Raw genomic sequence first — 20,386 nt, forward strand, 5'->3', positions numbered from 1 at the left:
TAAAAGTATCTTACAATTTTGCCAATGATTTTATAGTCTGTATAGCGGTTTAGATTACACATCACACTAAGGTACACCATCAATGAATTATGCTTGTAGTTTTAACTACGCATCACGACAAAACATAATGTTTGATTTTAAATAAACCTTCATTCACTTATCCAACCTTATATTTATATTCTTTTAAATATTTTTAATATTGTTAGCATCAATGTTATGTTTGTCCAGTCTACTAAATTAATTACATAGGTAATTTTAAACATGATCAACTAAAACTCTTGTTCACTTACACGTAACTTCGCCCCTTTAGAACTTTCTCACAGAAGGTGTGATCTCGGGACAATAGACGGTTCCGTAGTATATTTCAGATCCTGAAAGATGTTCCCGATCGACTGTTGCAGGAGATTCCCCATTACCGTTTAACAAAGCAGATCGGTCGCCAGAGTTAATCCCTCAGGAGGGGAAAGTGAAAACATTTCACGCTGTCTTACCGCGTCTTCCAACTTATTTGATATCTCTTTTTTACAAGCTGTAAGTCGCCTCTCCCAATTTCTTTGACGATATTCTTTACATCAAATGACGCTTGCAGACTAATTATATTTTCCTCTTATTTATTAATGATAAAAAAACAATTGAGTAAATATCTGAACAAGAATTTAACTTAATTCTTCATACCTATAGTTTAATATTTTATTCTATATTTATGTTATATGTTAGGATTTAATTAAAGTTATTTGTTTCATATTAATGAAATATAATATTTTAAAAGATGTGAAACCTAAAAAATCCTTCACAATAGCCCAGATATCGGATTTTAGATAATAAGGTCATTTCACAAATTAAACTGCAATTCTCAATTTACAATACATAATAAAAGAACAGTTTCTTCAAATCTACTTCTAACACGATTCTCCATATTATTTCGAATTAAGAGCTGTAAATATGCTACTGGTCTGAAATTTACAAAAGTAAACTCATATGATGGCTGACATTTCAGGAGTATTATATCCAAATCCAAAGGGAAATAAATAGTTATTATCATACATCATGAAATAATCTACTGCAAGCTATAACTTAATTCAATTTAAAGCCTTACTATGAAACATTTAATTGATATAAATGTAATAATCATCCATTAGTGTTGGAAGAAGAAAGAATCTTGACCTCTTGTCCTAAAAGTGATTGGGTTGCTATATAACTTAACAATACTTCCTTGAAAATGTCATAGGTGTAGATAATGAAAATATGATATTGTTTGTAACACAATATTTCAAATGAAACTTGATTCAAAATATTGTTAAAATATGAGCTGATGTTCTCTAAAAGGGCACGATTGAAACCCCATACGTTTGGCAGTATAAGTGAAGTGTTATTAGTAGGAAAACACTAATTAGACGTAATACATGAACACTTTTGACGCTTACGTCAAGAACAGTTTCCATTTTAAATATGGGTTTTAGAGTGTATATGTAGTGTGTATATGTGTGTATATGTGTTGCACTATTACCACGTTCAAATTAATAATTAGTTTTTTACTAAACTGTTTTGCTTAGTTTAATTGCATCCACTTGTATGCATATCAGATCTAAAAACAACAAACGAAACAGTTAATTTGTCCTTAGCTATCTTGTTTGATAGGTTCCTTGATTGTCTAGCATCGAAATGAATGAAAGTGCTAGAGTTAAGGGGACAACTTAAGTTCTAAACTGAACTTAATGTGTGCGAATCTAACACATCTGGATATTATTTTAGACATTTTAGCCACCACCGAATTTCGTCTGCGCATTGATGTTACATAACTCCGCTTATAAAGAAATTCATTTCAATGTATTAAATATTACCTATTACAAGGTATATGACGTGTATTGACAAAAAAGAAAAAAAAATAATAGATGAAACAATGAATCTTAGATGCGTTGGCTTTATCATTCTATATTACTGTAACTTGTTATTTTCAACTTTCGCTTCGTACGCATTTAAAAGCCATCGAACATTTCTATATTAACATGAAAATTGACTGCAATCTGAGACAAAGGAAGCTCAAATATGGCGAGTATCAAGGAGACAAACTTGACAACACCTTCACTCATGAGACTCCTCACGGATAAAGTCCCTAATTTCCCACAGGAGTAAGGATCTCTGACCGAGGAAAAGCACCACAAATTCCATTAAAAATTCCTTTGCCACCTGAATTCAAATTTCAAAAAATAGTATTACAATCTCATAAAAAGATTGTTTTTTTTTATAATAGTTTAATTTATTATTGCAATTATTTTTATGGTGTAAAACATTGTCATTGTAAATCTCTTACTTTAATTGAAAGAATATAGTGTGCTATTTTTATTTTTTGTCAGATTTGTAAATTTTTCCGTACATATATCTTGTAACGATTGGATTGCCAATCACTGTGTCTTGTTTGTTATGGAGCCTAAAATTATAGAGAAAAACTATTTTTATATGATCCTGGTTTTTATAGATAAAGTTAATGTTCTACTGACTTCTTTTTGGAAAACATTTTAGTGTTCTATTGAGTAAAATGACTTAGTTAAAAAACATTTTTGGGGTTTTTTTACAAACCTGATAAATTTAAACCTAGTACAGTAATGAGTTATCATTTGTATTTATTTAAGCTTTTTTATGGTTGTTTTTACATAAGCCACGGTGGCTTAGCAACAGAGAATACTACTAATTATCTAGGCTTTCCCTTTAAAAGAATTTATTATTCTCAAATAACTAATATAGAATAGTGTATTTAAGCTTTATTTAAAAGTCCAGAACTTTGCTTTCGAGTACTTATTTAAACATATTTTCATTTACAAAAGCTTAGGTAGCCTTTTAAGATGTTGTTATATCGCATTATTTTTGGCTAATTTTTGTACTGTAAAGAATAAGAATTTGAATAAAAATATAATTTTCAGAACGAGATTTGCATTACAATGTACAGAGATTCTGTTGGGCTTCAAACGATGGATGGCATGTTGTAGGTTATTTTAACCCAACTTACATTTAATATGCAAATTATTGCTAAAGGCAAATTTTCTCTTTAAAAATTCACTGAAGTATTTGAATAATTAAGTTCACGGCCAGACCCTGCCTCGGGTCGTCCGGCCCTCAACCCTAGTCATTTACACACACAAAGGGAATCGAGTTTTAATTCCAAGATTTATGTAACATAAAATTATTCTTCTTTTTTCAAATTATAACAAAATATACATAGAGCATATTCAAAAAGAAAGGGAAAATGTTAAGCGATAAATAAATTAACCTCTGAAGATTATAAGTTACTTGACAAATTATATATCCAAAGTAAGGTCATTATTCGCAGGGAATTTGAATTATTGTGTTTAAAATAAATTGATACTAAATCCTAAGGTCTTGGTGGTCAATTAAGATACATTAACATAACTAGCAGAGTTATCATACTTCAGAATGGATAAACGCTTCTCTCCATTTTATAACAACTTCATATATAGCCCTAATTCACTCGGCAAATAAGGAACAGAATGGTATTTATTTATTGATTCCACGAAATAAATAGTCATGTTTGCATTTGCAGTAGCTTATTGTTTGACAGGGCTTAGCTATTACGATGGACCATATTTTCCTTTTGTTTACCTCTTACTTTTATACTAACATGATGAGCGCTGTCCTACAACTACAGTATATTGTACATATCTTGTATAGTCAATGATTGTGCCTTCTTATCGTCAAGTGATGTGTGGTTTAGCCATAAATAATCTTATTTTACTATAGATTAGTCTGAGACAGCTTGTTGGTCAAACTGTTATGTTGGCTGGCTTAAATGCTGTCCACACAAAACCAACCTAGAAAATCAATCTATTGCATTGTGCTAATGAGATACTAAACGTAAGAACAATACTAAAAATAATCACATACAGGCAAAATGTTTGAGGCATACTCTGCAAAAATAAATTAGAAGAACATAATGCATCAAAGCAAAGAATACCATCTTTCTAACACTGTACTGTTAATCATATAAAACTAAAGTATCACAATAAATAGGTTGTTTTCAACTACTCTGAAAATAAAATACATGTTACAGAGTATTAAATAACTAACAATAATACAGTTTTGTATTTGTTTGAGATTCACTGATGTAAATTTACATCAAACATATAGGAAAATTAAGTGTATATAGCTGTTGTTTCTTCTCGTTCCTTTAACGTCTTTTACAAGGTGAAAGAGGAAAGAAAAATATTTCTGTTCCGCTTTTCGGCTCGCCAGACAAGCTTATTGATTTTCATTCCTGTACAGCTCGCAGCGATACAGACACCCTTGCCATGTGCCTGTAAGCCAGACCTTCTCTCGACCAATCTGAATAGTTAATCAGCCGGAAGGTCATGATCCAGCCTGAGCTTGATCTCAACCTCACTCATACACTTCCGCTTTGCTTTGATCAAAGTCTATTTTTAGTAGTTACTAAGGAACTGACGAAATTAAATACGAAACTTGTTGCTGTTTTACAAATAGTTGCAAACAAACTTTAATGATCAGTATGCCACAATATAGCTTCCAAAATGGAAATAATTTAGTTACTCTAGTAATTTAATTCTGAAATAATTTTCATCGCACTCGTCATGACTAAGATTTGTTTAATCAGTTAGGACGTATCAACCCCCATACTGACCCATGCTGTGTAAGTGACACATTGATGCGTATACTAGGATATGTCAACGAACAACTTCAAGATAAATAAACACGGAACTCTACTGTAAAAAACTAAAACATAGTATAAACACATTCTACACTTTGTAATAACATTTTATTTAGTATAGTTCCTTAGCAAACTGTATGGTAAATTACAGTACTGTATATAAATATATTTTTTGCAGTATGTTTAATTGTTCACCTATTTACGAATGTTAAATTCAACCCAATATTTTCAGAGTTTATAATACTCTTCCATAATCATATTTTCATGTAGAATGAGGGTGGAAATCTTGAAACCTGTCTATAGTCCGTGTGTGGGGGACACAAATAGAGTAGTGATAAATAAGAAAAGGAAATTGATACAAAACGGTGCAACTTGTTGTGGATACTATTTCATTAAAAAGTGGGAAATTACACAATACTGACTTTTGTCAACTTCCTTCTCTATCCTTATATTTAGCTAAACTGAGTAAATTTCGATCATTAAAAGCCCGGTTTAAAAAGGCCACTAAATAAAGATCCAAACAATCGCACTTCACTATTTTACAGTTTGAGTTTGATTCCCCAAATAACAATATGTTCAATATGGTGTAATAAAAAATATATACGACAAAATTTACGTCTCATTTAGCCCATTTAGAGGTGCTTATTAGGGTTGTAAACTACCTATGGATGATATTATTATTTGACAATTACAAAAATGAATACACCCGATAATTGTCAGGGATTTTTAAGTATGTTAAAAATATATTTGGACTCAACTTTTAAGACACAAGCATAAACCATCCATCTTGCCAACATGAATAACAGCAATTTGAAATCCGATTTAGAAACATCCCTCTCGTGGTTAAATCAAATTATACTGTCACTACTCATCATCTAATAACAATTAATTTTCCTTTGGTACAGTTTCTGCCTTGGTAATGTTCCTTTGTTTATTTCCCTTTTGTGATTTTTATGTGTTCATTATATCAGCTGTTTTTTTATTTATTTATATTTTGAAAACAAATTAAAATTACATTTCGTTGTATTTCCAAATTAGAATCTCTCTAGTTTTTTTCTTGATAGATATTGATTCAATATATACAAACAAAACAACCTCCGTTCCGTCAATATTTAGTATTACTACAATATGTAATACTCCGGTATGTAAGTGATATTGGACAAAATGAATGTTTAATAAACATCGTTACTAGTTGGCTCATCTTTGACCTCTGGTTAAGCGAATAGGCATTAAACCCTGTATTACAATCATATAAAATACATTTAATTTAATTTAATTCAATTTTAATTTATTTTAAAACATTTTACAAGAACATACAATAGTGTTTCTGCAATGTCTTCAATGAAGTAAAAATGCGTGTATAATATATATATAAAGCTTATACCTAATAGAAAATTCAGCTTAACAAGGATGATGATTATTTGTCATAGCATATTCACGTATAAAAAAAAATCACAAACATAAGCTTCTGATTGGTTATTAGGCCTATAGGATAGACGTATTAGGGGATTGACACTTGCAAAGATGGATATTTAGATAACATTGGCTTCCTGAGTATTCATTTGAAAGTGTAATGTTTTCAAAAAGCTACTATATAGATAAAAACTTTATTCCCAGGAAAACATATCCGCAACTTATAGTTAATTAAAATAAACCAGTCGCGTTATATGTATTTTATTCCTAAATATATAGCGAAGAAGTATATAAAATCGCTTAAAACAAACAATAAGACAGACACGCTTAATGGCTCCACATTTATTTCCTACCTGTTGGCTTTCGTAAAAGGAGAAACAAATGACTTGTGCTTCCTTCCCTTTTGACTGGAGAAATAAGACAAAAGTGTTTTAGAAAGAACCGATTGATTCTGCTCCCCTGTGTTGCTGCCTGGAGTGCAGTGATTGTACAACCTAATATATCTTGCCGCGTGGCTTACCGGCGAGGCGCAGGTTACCGAAAACATTCGTCTTGCCTTTTGTTCCCGGTGCTCGATTTTACGGGAATAGATTCCGATAAAACTGTAAAATACAATAGCTTACTCAACCAACATATGAAGAGTACACGCACATTTGTTTTCTATTAACCATATAAACAGTGATTAACTATTTTAACAACGACCAATCAAGTTAATCATAATCAGTCAACAATATGGACAACATAATAGTAGTCCTAAACTATTATTAAGCGCGAAAAAATTATCTGATTATTATAGAAAAATATAAAATTTTAATCTTTAGCTTACAGTGTGGTGTTTTTCTGTGTCACGAGAAACAATCGTGACCGTCTCAGTCCACATTATTGAGATGAAACGCTGTAATGCACGGCTGCAGTGATGAATACTGTTGTTGTCCTAGACCGACATGTTATTATCACGCTTTATACTACCTTTCTGAGTATGCACTCCATTTAAGCAATTACCTTAGAAAAATAGTTATAAAATACCTCAGACTCATGCACCATTATGATACATTCTGACTTTGTTATGTATTTAACATTAGCTGTTATATATCATATCATACTGATTCTTAATAAAACATCATAAGATGTTATAACTACAAGAAATGCGTACTAGTATACGTATTGTAATTTTACATTATGTCATACAGGAAAATCAGTATACATAATAATTTATGAGAAGCAAAAATAAAATATTTATAATAATGGATACAACAAATAAACCTCTGATAGAATTTAACCACTTTTGTAAAGCAACAGTTTACCTCACCAACGATTTTCTTCGCAACAATCATTTCAATAAAAATTCCACGTAATCCGGTGTTTTGGAGGAATGAGAAGGAATATTTCATTAGGTAATTAGAATGTTTCAATAAGAGACGCAGTGGAGTGTTAAAAAGATGGGAGGGGAACTCCCCCAATTGATTGCTAATTATGAACGCAGAGAGAGCCGTTATTTGAGGTACGATCGTGCTCGTATTGTCAATGAGCCTCTGTAAGGCGGAATTATTTTCAGTCCAGCAGGTAATGCACCATTGTCTTTGCGCGATTTTTCGCTCTACTTCCACTGAATTTGATTCTTTGACGTATTGAATCAGTGATACAGAATTTTATGAAAATGCAATTGTGTGGTAATGAGGGGCCTAATGATTCAGATTGTAAAATATTATCCAGAATTTTCAGCTAAAAAATGAGACGTCTGTCTGACTTACTGTCTTTTCATCACGTAAAAATCGTAAGACAATATTAAGAAATATTTTGCGGTACGTCCAACCGAGATAGTTTTACCAATAACATATTATTCGATTGCAGTTTGGTTATTGAATGGAATAAATTGGCAATTAATCGTATTATCACATATTAACAACGAAAGTAAAAAACATAGGTTAGATTAATACAAACAATAAGACAATATTAAGGAAACAAATTGAGAAAGAATAATCAAGGTAAAATAGCGGAAATTTCTTTTAATGTTATTGAAACTCTGTACATTATACCAGAAAACCATAAACAACGCTTTGAAATGTTCCTATAACAAAACCAGAAATAATTAGAAATGATATTTTTTTAAATAACTTGTAACGCTAATATAAGAACGGGATTTGTTGCATTTCATAAAACTATTATTTTTATGTATATTCTTTAGGTGGTATGTAGGCTTATGGTGATACTCTACTTTCTACCTAAAATGAATATTTTATTTTATTTTGCATGTTACAAAAACGAATACAAATTCCATTTACATTGTAGCACTTTCGTAATTTATACACAATAGAGAACATGATATGAGTCCATGAAATTAAATATAGCAAATTTACTTCAAGTGTATTAGCTGTTTAGTACTACAAACTCAAATGGTCCACCTTTGATTTTGGATATACCAAGTTATTCCATTTCAGTGCTCTGATTTATTTACCGATTGTTGTCGCACTTATTGTGTCAAATTACCTATCACAAAACAAACGAAGGGAGAACAAATTATATTAGACCATAGCACCATATATCCGTGGCACATTCGACTACATACTTGTTTGTACACAAATTCGATTAGCTAGTCTATATAAATTATATGTCTACTTTATTATTAATATTTTAGCAGTGGCTGCTGGCAGAACTATCATTATGCATTATTATAACGTACTATAGAGTACTATGAATTACCATACTGATAGGGAACTAATTTGAAACAACCACCATTAGGTGGTGGCAATGTTCGTTCCCCACGTACAATAAAGTTCTACCCTTTGCTTCAAACGTTGTCAACCCCTCGTCATTAACAATAAATTGCTTGTGTTTTGACTTAAACTACAAAGGACTCTCTTATCTACGGTTATTGATTTATATTAGCTGACATAAAACTCGCACAAGAAAATTTTGTTAAAGTGGCATTACTAAACAAAATGTTTTTTTAGTCAATAAATTTAGTTCTAGTCCTTCAACGTAGACTTAAGAAAGTTGTATAGGATATCTAGTATATATTTGTAAAACAGATACATGTAAAATATTCAAAAATATATTGTTTATGAAATATGCTGTTTGCTCACATCAAATACTGTGGGATATTTTGGTTTTCTTTATATTTATAATCCGTTTATTTATAATTCCATAAACGTTTAATAACACAATGTATCACACAATTTATGCCAAATGCAATTGGAAGACTGTATTGACCCTATGTATTAAGTTAAAATAAATATGTATTTAATAAAATAAACTAAGCAATCCATGCTATTGTGTTTTTACTCCCGATAAAAGTTTGATCTTTGTATTTTTTAAGATTAGGACGTAATCTTATGCGTATTACTATTACATTTATTATAGTTTTTGCAGTTTTTATACAGATTAACATTCAAACCAAAAACATATTGATTATGTTATCCTACAAAGTTCCGCTTTTTGTTAATAAGGGGAACTAAACTGAATGTTCCTCAATGGACTTATAACAAGTTGTAACGTATTCCATCACACAATTCCATTTATTAACCGTTTCAAAATGTATGCTTAAATATATGAGTGTATTACAGTAACTTAAATAAACAATGAACCTCTAGAAACCATTGAAAGATCTGCTTTAAAACACGCAATAAGAAGAAGTGAGGGGGAGAAATTATTCATCAATCGAAGGCTAATTGGCGATTCAGTGACAACATTGTTTAAGAAATGCTAGGGGCTACAGAAGCCCCTTGTACCGCTGTTTCACTTGAACCAATATTTTTATCAATTGTTGTCTTAGAATTTATCTTTTATCGATTAAAAAGTTTAAGACGAATTAAGTGCCATGAATATTTTTTTAATTTTGATCAACTATAAATTACCCATTTTGTTGTTTTACCATACTAGTTAACTGTTACGACTTTTTATATGAGCTACGCTATTATTTGAACTAAAATATTTTACACATTTGTCGTTTTATATCACGTTGTATTCCACGATGTACTAAAAAGGTGTTTCAGTTGTTAAACTTAATATTTTGTTAGTAAAGCTCCATAGAAGTAGTTGAAAACATTCATCATGAACATATAACGTAGCAGCTTTTAGAGTCAAAGCTGTTCCTCTAAACTGAAACATTATGATTATTTTACTTGTTTGTGTCATAGCTGTGTTTATATTGTATTGAGTTCAGTAATAGCTTTTGTTATACATCAAGAGTCTATCAGAAGGGAAAATCACATTTGTTTTAGGTGTCAGTTGACATATTGAAATAATATTGTATCGATAAACTTATATATTTTTTCCTAAACTTTTCTTAGGTTTAAACTTTTTACTTTTTACTTTTCAATGAAATGGCGACCATATAATGGTAGACATCTTAATGTTATCTTACCAATTTACTTCCGAACAAAATACTATTTAAAAAATTTATTTTAGGCTACAATAATGGACTAACTAAACAACATTTTGTATACTTACCTTGTACACCTACCCACATTAACTGTTTTAGGATACTTTGGTTTTTTAGTAACAGAGATATATGTAATACATGTATCACATGTATCACCATGTAGTACATGGTGAGATAGGAGATTGGAAGTGAGGTTGTAAAACCACTAAAAATATTTTAGTCACCAACTAAGACTCCCACAAAAATGTAAAACCTCATGGGAAAATGAAAAATTCATGGGTTACATGTTTGGATTTAGAATTTTTGGTGTGTGTATAATGTGATTTTGTTGTTTTGTTATACATTATATCATATCTTAAAGAGATAAAGAATGATTAAATGAAATATTGCAAATTAACTATGTTTACTCCGTGCATTAGATTGTTTGCGTTTTTACTGATGGAGTAAACGCTTATCCATACTGGTATATTGTTTGCTCTAATACATCATAGATTTTCTTTAATGAAATCAAACATAAATTTAATGGCACTGCTAGTATACAGTGGGCTTATATCGTGCTAGGCCACAGATGTCCTGGTGGGTAGTAGTCGTACATTACAAGGATCGATTTTCAGCATAGCTAACGTGTATTGCCAGTGCTATTTGCCCACAATAGCAGTTGCGAAGGTATTGTGAATGCATTTTGAATTATTGTTTGGTAGAAATCTGTGTAAAAATTTAGTACGAAATACTGCTTTTGTTTTACAAATACTCATCCATAGTTTTTACAAATACTCCTCCACAGCGGCTTAAGAAATTCGCACGAAATTAAGCACAGTCGTAGTAACCAACTATGGGAAGTTATGAATCTGAAACACTACTAATTGGACTTCAGGGCATTTCCCAAAACTAATCAAACATTTTAGAAATTTAACATGTGCCTTTTGAGTTAATCAGTTGCAATGACAGTTTTTGAATCATGTAAACTAGCACGTTACAAATTTACAATAAAAGAGACCAGCAATTAGATTAATACCGTTGAGCATAATTTACTATAAAATGAATTAATAACCATATAGGCTTATACACCATTGACTTTAGATACTGCAAGTAGAAATTCTATCTACGTGAACCAGACGTTGACTTTGGGTACCTAGTGCAAATCTCCATTCCATTTATGTGAACCAAATAAATCATTGACTTGAACCAAAAATGTTCCATCAATTTTGGATACTTCAGGTAGACATCTCGTTAACGTGAACCATATGTACCATCGACTTTGGATACTTGAGGTAGACATCTCATATACGTGCACTTGAGTTAGCGTTGATTTAGCATACTACAAGTATACATCTCATTTATGCGAACTAGATGTAGCATTGACCTAATTGAGTATATGCTTGCTCCGGGCAATATTGCAAGCAGACAACTGGATTGTACTCATAGTACTATAGCCTACAACTAATTAATAGCAGATTGATATTAATAGAAACAAACTATTTGTACCGACTTCCCTCATGAAAGTAAAGCATGCGGCATTACCAACTCGTAAACATTTACTAATTTAGTTGTAGATTTCCTGGTAATAATACCTAGATATAGTTTTCTAGGTATTATGGTTGCATGTTGTAAGATTCATCCCAAAATAGGCTTTCGAATCATTCTTCTTGTTCTTTGTGAGGCATTACCTACCATTTCTATTAATTATTGTATTCTCCTTTTTCAAAGATCTCTCTCTATCGTGTTTTGTGATTTCCTAGATTTTGCTGGGTTTTATCGTCTAAGACTGTACTTAGTTACTTAGTTATCTGAGAGCGGAATCAGATTTTTGATCAAAAAACGTCTTTAAAACTTGAATTTGTATTAACCATGGTGGAACATGTATAATCCTTAAAATAATCTCATAATAGTATGTTTTTGTTAACAATAGTAGTAAAACAACATAGATCTTAATGTTGTCTGGTCCCAGGTGTCCCTATGTAGCAAGTGGTTGTACATCACAAGAATCTACTGTTAGCGAAGAACTCTTTTTGAGATCAGTTGGTCTGTTCTGGTTGTGTGTTATAATATAAAATTTTGGAAACACCGTTATGTAATTTTGCTTTACATTATTGTAGAAGGCTACAGTTATTATTAGGTAATGATGATGTATAATGTGATTCCGGTTTTTTGGTTGTTAAATAATGTAGTTTTTACATCATTTAAAAATTGTATCGCTAATCGACCTTGGTGATTTAAACTGCTAAGTAATTTACAATAAAATAGTTTGAATTAAAACATTACGAATTTGAAGGAGTTAGGCAAGTAGAACTTGAGTTTTAGCTTAAAATATTTATATTGGATACTCATTCCTTACACTTTGGATATAAAGCTTTTTAATGGGCCATGGCATACTTTCAAAAGCTTTATTATATTAGAAAGTTCATGTATTTTATGCTTAATAATTCTTTATGCTCTTATTATATGCACATATTAAATCGTCTAAAATTTATGAAATTGTAGTTATATACTGATTTTTAGGTAAGCTCTGTGCTATTTCTACATGTTTTTCTTAAATTTAGTTTTAAGCCGTATAGAACTTTCTTTAACGGTCGTAAAAGATTTGCAACTATTTCATCTGTGACGTGACCCAATGCATTTGTCGGTGTAGGGAGATTGTTTTTCGCTTCCTTTATTGCTGTAGGCGAGGGTGGTGTAACTGGCCCGCGCGTCTCTCAGAGATAGACGGTTTCCGCTTGGTTAAGCCCCGAGATTTCCCTATCGAATGTTCGAGAGGGCGGTGCGTGTCGGCGGCTCGAGTCGTTTAAGAGCTGATCTGCCAATAAATGTCTAACGGTTCGAGCAAAGTGAAACAATACATTACAAAATGCAAACGTAGATTTTGTAACAATGTTAAGCTTGTATTTAGTCTCACTCACGTAGCCGTAGATAAGCAATTTGCACGCTACAGCTAGTGTATTTAATTTATTGGTAATACAAAATATTATGTTCCAGAATTTTAATTGAAAACAAGATATTTAATTATAATTTGGTTGAAAAACATTATAATAATTCCAAGCGAATTTGTAAAAAATCTGAAAATCTAATAACTGTAATTTGTAAAATCAATATAATTACACTGAACCCAGGTTTGTCAGGATCCGATCGAATGATCTTAGATTTATACCAATTACCAACTAGAAATGTTTTCTAGCGACAACTGATCGTAAAATAAAGAAAAACACAATTTAGTTGTCGCAGAACAAAACATGACTGGCTAAAAAATGTATAAGGAAAAACTATTTCAGGAATACTATAAGAAAATAACATTGAATGTGGAATATATTAAATTGTTGTACGCTACATATGACTGCACTGTATGTTTGTTATTGAGCAATATGCAAATGCAACCTAAGTGCATCGTAATCGAAAGTATCATCAGGGAAATGACACAGTTTCAGTTGAGTTTGCGATTTTAGTCGTGAGGGGCCATTCAACAAGTTTGTATGTAAAAGTTATGCAGTTTATTTGGCCTCGGGGGGCAGGAGTCATCGCTCATATCAACTTACTCGCCTGACCTAACTCCCAAAACACATCCTTCATATTGAATACAGCCATGATTCGAGCTTAACACTCCAACCGTTTTCAGAAATATACTCCCTTATATCCCCCTATCTGTACATGCTACACTTTTGATCCGTTTTCCACACGATTTGATACTTTGCGGGTCGCAGATCATTGGTTTACTGCAATACATTAGGAAGCATACAATCTTGATTTTTTGTGTGAATAAGTAGGCTTGAAGGTTGTCGTATGTGGGTGAGGTCTGACAAGCTTAATAATTAGCCCATACTTCAATGTAATTCATAATATGATAGGTATCGAGTAGGGATAGTAATTATTATTACTTTTTTGACCTTACATTGTATAAACCAATGTTTAACTAAATGTCAATTTCAGGCAAGGCAGCATTAACTACGCTGGGAACTAATTGCAACAGTGTTATATTCTTTCTAGAAAATGTATTGAAGACTTACAAGCGTACATGGAGATGACATACTCATCTTGAAAAATCTAGATTATCAATTTTCTAATACCTAAAATTAAATTGTTCTAAATTTTTTACACTTTGTCACTGAACCTCCAGTCCCTAGCATTCCGTTTCAATAAAGTTACTAAATATATGCTTGAAAAGACATATAACAATGCATACGTGTGTTCTGCAATATATTCTGCTCTTCGTAAATACAACATAAATTTGCGTAATACTCAATGTACTTTGATTTTTTTATGTAAAAGAGGATATGATATGGTAATAGTTATGAGCCCATCGCTAAAGAGGAATACTGTAATTACATTTGACGGTTAATTACCTGATCTGTGTTATGACTGAATCCTTTGAAGATCGCTGGAGTGTGGTTATTAGGCTGCGGTCCATCCAGGCGTGAATACAATCATCCCTGTGGTAGTAGTAAGCATGCAACGCTGGGGTGAGGCATAGGCAGAAACCAGAATAAGGGTTATCACTGGCATGGAGTAGGATGAAATGAAACATGGTTTGTTTAGCTTACATTATATTCGTTGAAAGATTACAATTTTACCTTTATTGCCACATCTTACACCTTATAGTATTGCTTAAAAAATTGAATAGCCCTTTAGCGTAGGCCTTATTAGCTACTTATTCATAATAACCATTATTGTTGATTTTTCACGATAGCTCATGATGAAATCGATGTGTCACTTGCCAAGGGCATCTAAACATACAACAATGTAATCTATTTAACATACCCAAACTATCATCATTACAATACAACCGTGTGTATGAACTACTGTTATTTATATGAGTAAATATTCATAGACTAATAAATATTTCGTAATCAAATATATATTGAATCATAATTATACAAAGCCTGTTAGTACAAAAACGATTTTGCACTATATATAGGCTGTACCATATATCACAAGTGTGATAGGGAAGTTATCTACCGTGCATCATAGTTATTGTAAATCATGTAATGTACATAGCTTAGTATTGTAGTTTTTTGCTGAATCCACCTTGTGGATGTAACTTTTAACCCTAACCTTCATTATCAGACATATACACACACACTTAGGTCTTTCCCACACTATTTTTTTGTTTGGTGTATCCAAACAAAGTATTGACATATAACATTTCCAAATGCAATGGGTTTCAACCTTAAGTCACATGTATGATTCGGGATTGTCTATCAAATTACTTGACAGAACGAAATACGAAATAAATGTAAACAAAGCTAGATCCCAATGTGCATCCAACTCATTAAATACATAAATGAATCATATATTTTAAAGATTGTCTTGACCGATTTAAGTGTGGCTCTTATGTATATTGAGGTCCGATGTTCAATGAAAGTAAAGTACTTATTTTATTTTCCGTGGAATTTTCAACAACATAATCAAGTCGTGGTAAGGCAATATTTTTATATACTCTTATGAATGCCTCCATCTTGAATGTGTACTGGAAAAGTGATTAGTTCATTGTAATCTTTAATTGCCCTCTGGTCCTTTGCTATTTTTGTTGTCCGATTTAGATTAAATTTGGTATGTGGATACTAATCTACTATCTCTAGGTGTTTTTTTTTTAAAAATTTTTATTTTATTGTAACTTACCCACGAAAACTCATAAAATTACGGAATATCAAATTTTCTGGAAAAAAAATGTTTGGTTTAAGAAATAAAATGTAACTTTTACGATTTTCCCTATAACATATCATACTCCCACCGCTTACCCATTATAGAGGTTGTTGGCAAGCTAATGAGAAAAGTATGTGTCAGATTGCTGATACAGTTCATTATATATTTTTATTTGGCAAAAATATTATTATTTTGAGTTGTTATTTATTAAAAAAGAATATTTCGTATATGTGCAGCTAAAAGACTCACTGTTTTGACATATTACACCTTTGATATATACACTAGTATGTTTATATACATTAATTTAATAAAAAAATATATATTTTTGTTTGTACAAATGTTAGGTTTGTAGTATTATTTAAATAAAGTGATTATATATGTCAATAATTGTGTTGCTTCATTAATTTACTTTACATATAATTTATAATCCAACTTAATGATAAGTTTTACCTTATATTCATCGGGAATAACATTCGCCAAATTCATTCACCTTTATTCACTCGCCTTAAAGAAGAATACTGCAATTGAAGAATAAATTAATATTTTACCCATTTATCATACAATTTAATTACCATAGCCTTCCACTCGGGCCTGCAGTGATGGTGGGGGGTGGATAAGTTTCCAGTGATAGCGTAATTTATTCCTAATTGGAGCCTGTGTTTTTATCCGAACGGGGATCTCCCTGCAAGAAATATAAATTATCGGTCCGGGAAATGAAAACAAGGCGGAAAGTAAAATAAAAAGTGCGGTGTGAAGCCGAGGAAGCGAAGGGTGAGGGCTGGCTTGATGGATGCGACAAGACTGCAATACGCACAGGGCCGAAGACATCCTAGCGGAGCCTGACGAAATATGAGTGTATCCACCGCAATATACAAGGCTCTTCTTTTATTTATACCACGTGAAACACACTTCGCATCTCTGTCTCCGATAATTGAATTTGGAACTTTATATTTATATCGTGTTCGGCTGCAGCGGTATGAAACAAAGCTTATACAGCAGCTTCACCCGTGAAACCTCTTCTACTGTCTCCTGGGTTATTACTTGCCAATTTTTGTTAGGAGTGTTAGGAGAGTTGCTTATCGCGGTATTTTATATTAAACTTTGACTTAACTGTTGACACCATAATGAACACACAAAAAACTCTCTGAAACAATCAAACAGAACTGTTTATCTGTATCAACGCTATGACACACTAAAATAGAACATTACGTATTCATAACTTACGATTACAATAATTGCTAATAAAATTCAATAACGATGCAAATATTTTATAATAAAAGTCTTTTGGTTTCTTAAACAACAATTAATCTACAACTATCTTTCATGTAAATCCTAACTAAAACTAGTAATAGTAAAAAAAGATTTAAACCAACTAGTTGATAGGTAAAAGGGGTTTTATAACCTTATAACCGTTTCCTAATTAAGTGTATTAATTAACTATGCATGTCCTAGTTGCACTGAGCATGTATATATCGATGGCTTATGTCTGTACCTATGTTGATATTGGTTTAGATTTGTAGTAAATTATAACAGTTTACTTTATATCAGTGACAGCTACTAACATTATTTCAATTAGTTAATTATAGGTTTTAAGATTATATTCAACTAAAAATCTTTTAAATTATTACAACTTAACAATAAAAATCTCAAAATATCAGCAATGTGCTGTTTTAAAATAGGTTATATGGCCCAGTTTTGTAGTATAAAAATCGGCCACTATATAAACTTAAGTAGGTTAGGTAGGTGGTTAAGTAGGTTAAGTAGGTGAAACTTAAGTAAGTGAGGTTGAAATATACATAAATTGTAATTATCAAAGAGTTGTCAAAGTTATACATAATGATTGTTTAATAAAGTTGAAGATAATTCAGACAACTACTGAGAGGTGAGGGTGGGAGTGGCGGATAGGTTAGCTACCTGCTGACATAACCTCACCTGAGCTTCATGTACCGCACTGTAATGTCACCTGTTTATATTTATCCCGGCTCGGAGTGTCGCTAATGAGGTCGTATTCGGAAGGGCACGATGTGGGTGAAAAGACGCAATACGAATCGAACAAAAGTGCGGTCTGTAACGGGATAGACGGGGAGAAGAGAGAGCAGGTAGTTAGTTGTTGTGGAGTTGTTGTGTAGTGAAGCCGGTTTATATTTTCATTGATTGCGCCGAACGGGCCACCAGTCCTGCGCTCCTCGCTGTTGCTTCCCCCGTCCCTCGTCCCGCAGACAGCCTGCTTATTTATTGTACAGCTTCGATACAAGCAACAACCCCGTAGTGTTCGTAGCCCCGGAGTGCTCGCCGGACGACACGTGTGTGCGCGAGTGTGCGTGCGCGAGTGTCTCTCTCTCAGTGTCTCTCTCTTTCTCTAAGTAACTATTATTTTTTTACAAATGTGATTTAGTTTTTAATATCTCACTCTGATATTTTCCACTGGGGTAATGTCAATATCTACCTTTTTACCGTCTTATTTTTCGAATCTAACCTAGATTGTTCCCAATAAACAACATCGGAGGTGTTGTGTCTGATTTGGTTTAGGAGTCTTTACACCTCGAAGTACAGTTCATCTCATAGGTACATTTCTGTTTCTCGTCCGTCTAAACTCAGTGCCTGATCAGTGACGGGCGACTAGTGCCTGGGGTACAGGGCGCAGTTTCCCTCCTCTTGTTTTTCCCGTCGTCAAGATTTCCCGCCAAGAAGGTGGCAGTGGTGAGCAGGGCCAGGTCGTGGTGGGCTACAGTCTAGTCGGAGTCTATCCGTGCGCGCTGTGGAAGCCCCAAACCTGCGGTTGCTCTCCTCAGACCTCAGACTCCGGTGGTCCTGTCCGCTCCACCAGGCTGGCGTCCTCTGTAAGGCCCTCGCCGTACCCGCAGCCCGAGCCTTGCCGCTGTAGGGCTCTGCCCTCCGAGGAGCCCTCATGTGAGCCTGCATCCACCCCCATGCTGTTCGTTCCGTTTACCTACGCTCCACAACTTGGCCTAGCCAACAACAGTGTCAGCCCTTCTAACACTCCTCTAATTAAGGTAAGATATTGCTACTTTATAAAGATTGAGATAACATTTCCCATTGTCTGATTGGGAGTTGATTTCTTAACCTGTCATCTTAACACAGTTTTCAGGAATTTGGTGGTTTTTGTAAAATGATTAATCATTATGTCATTCTAGCAAGGTATTTCAATCGACAAAAATAAATTGTAGGCCTAAGTCTTACCAATACAACATTGAACATTCTAATGTAGGTATGTATGTGATATACATAGTGAAATATTACTAAGAACATATTTGTAAGTAAGTCTATCCAGTAGCTTTTGACTAGGTAACCTACATTTATATCACTTCAAATACGTGAAAGGAGTTTACCTCATAAACACAAACATATATTATAATGAGAAACTGTATTATAACATGTATACTGTGCAATAATTAAGCTATATAAACACAATGTTAAATATATATCATTATTAAAAATCCTTTGCAGAGAAAAAACAAAATTCAAACATAGGAGAAAATGTGTGTTGAATAAGGCGAGTGATGTATTAAATGACTATGAAGAGGAACACATTTTGCAACGAAGAGATCGCTATGCAATAACAGCTTCTCAAAAGGGAAGCAAATGAGCAATGTTATAATATTACGTTGTTTCAAGTCATAGAGAGAATATTAAAATACTTTGTGATTGAGTAATATGTATTTCAGTCGCATCTGAGATATTTCTTTGTATCATTATACCATTCAGTGGTGGAATGAAGACACTTTCAAGCCGGCACCTCTTCAATGAGCCCGAGGAGGGCCCCTTAATGTACTTTTTATGGACCTCTTTCTCGAATGAATATTCTTCAACGTCTTTACGTTGCTGCAACATTTTCTCCCATCTTTATAAAGTAAATATAGTTAACAAATTGTTTTTTAATGTATCGTTTCTTATTTAATTCATTTGTCTTTTGGTATAAGTGTTTCAACACGGAAAGTAACATAAAGCATGTAATTTGATAACTCAGATAAAATAGTTTCTGAGCTGCAATATTAATATTTAATGGACCTGATATTAAATTAACGTTAATTAAAGAATTTGTCGATGACAGATTAAGGATTTGGTATGGTCATAATTTTTTCCCTCTTTATTCAAGGCCATTTCAATTTATAATGAGGTTCAAATAAAAAATGAGGTTAAATCAGTGTTTTTATATAGTTGAGTATTAGTATTGCTATTTTGAAACCCACTAAGATATATTTTTTACTTTTTATGAAGTAAAATTATAACCTTATATTTTGTAATCACTTACATAATGCTGTAAT

At 32.5% G+C, this 20,386-nt stretch overlaps 1 protein-coding gene across 3 annotated transcripts in view; it reads left to right on the forward strand.

Annotated features, from left to right (window-relative positions):
- The first annotated feature begins 18,357 nt into the window (after positions 1–18,357).
- The window catches only part of LOC128983912 (nucleolysin TIAR), a 557,066-nt gene continuing 555,037 nt past the window's right edge, over positions 18,358–20,386 (forward strand). For all 3 annotated transcript variants that reach the window (XM_054403178.1, XM_054403196.1, XM_054403205.1), the window contains exon 1: positions 18,358–19,114. In XM_054403178.1, coding sequence (XP_054259153.1) covers positions 19,031–19,114 — 84 coding nt within the window. In that variant the 5' untranslated portion in view covers positions 18,358–19,030. The remainder of the gene's footprint in view (positions 19,115–20,386) is intronic.

This window comes from Macrosteles quadrilineatus, unplaced genomic scaffold (genome assembly GCF_028750875.1).
Source record: "Macrosteles quadrilineatus isolate MER2022 unplaced genomic scaffold, UCM_ALF_1.0 Scaffold_1__1_contigs__length_201487025, whole genome shotgun sequence".
Lineage (NCBI taxonomy): Eukaryota > Metazoa > Arthropoda > Insecta > Hemiptera > Cicadellidae > Macrosteles > Macrosteles quadrilineatus.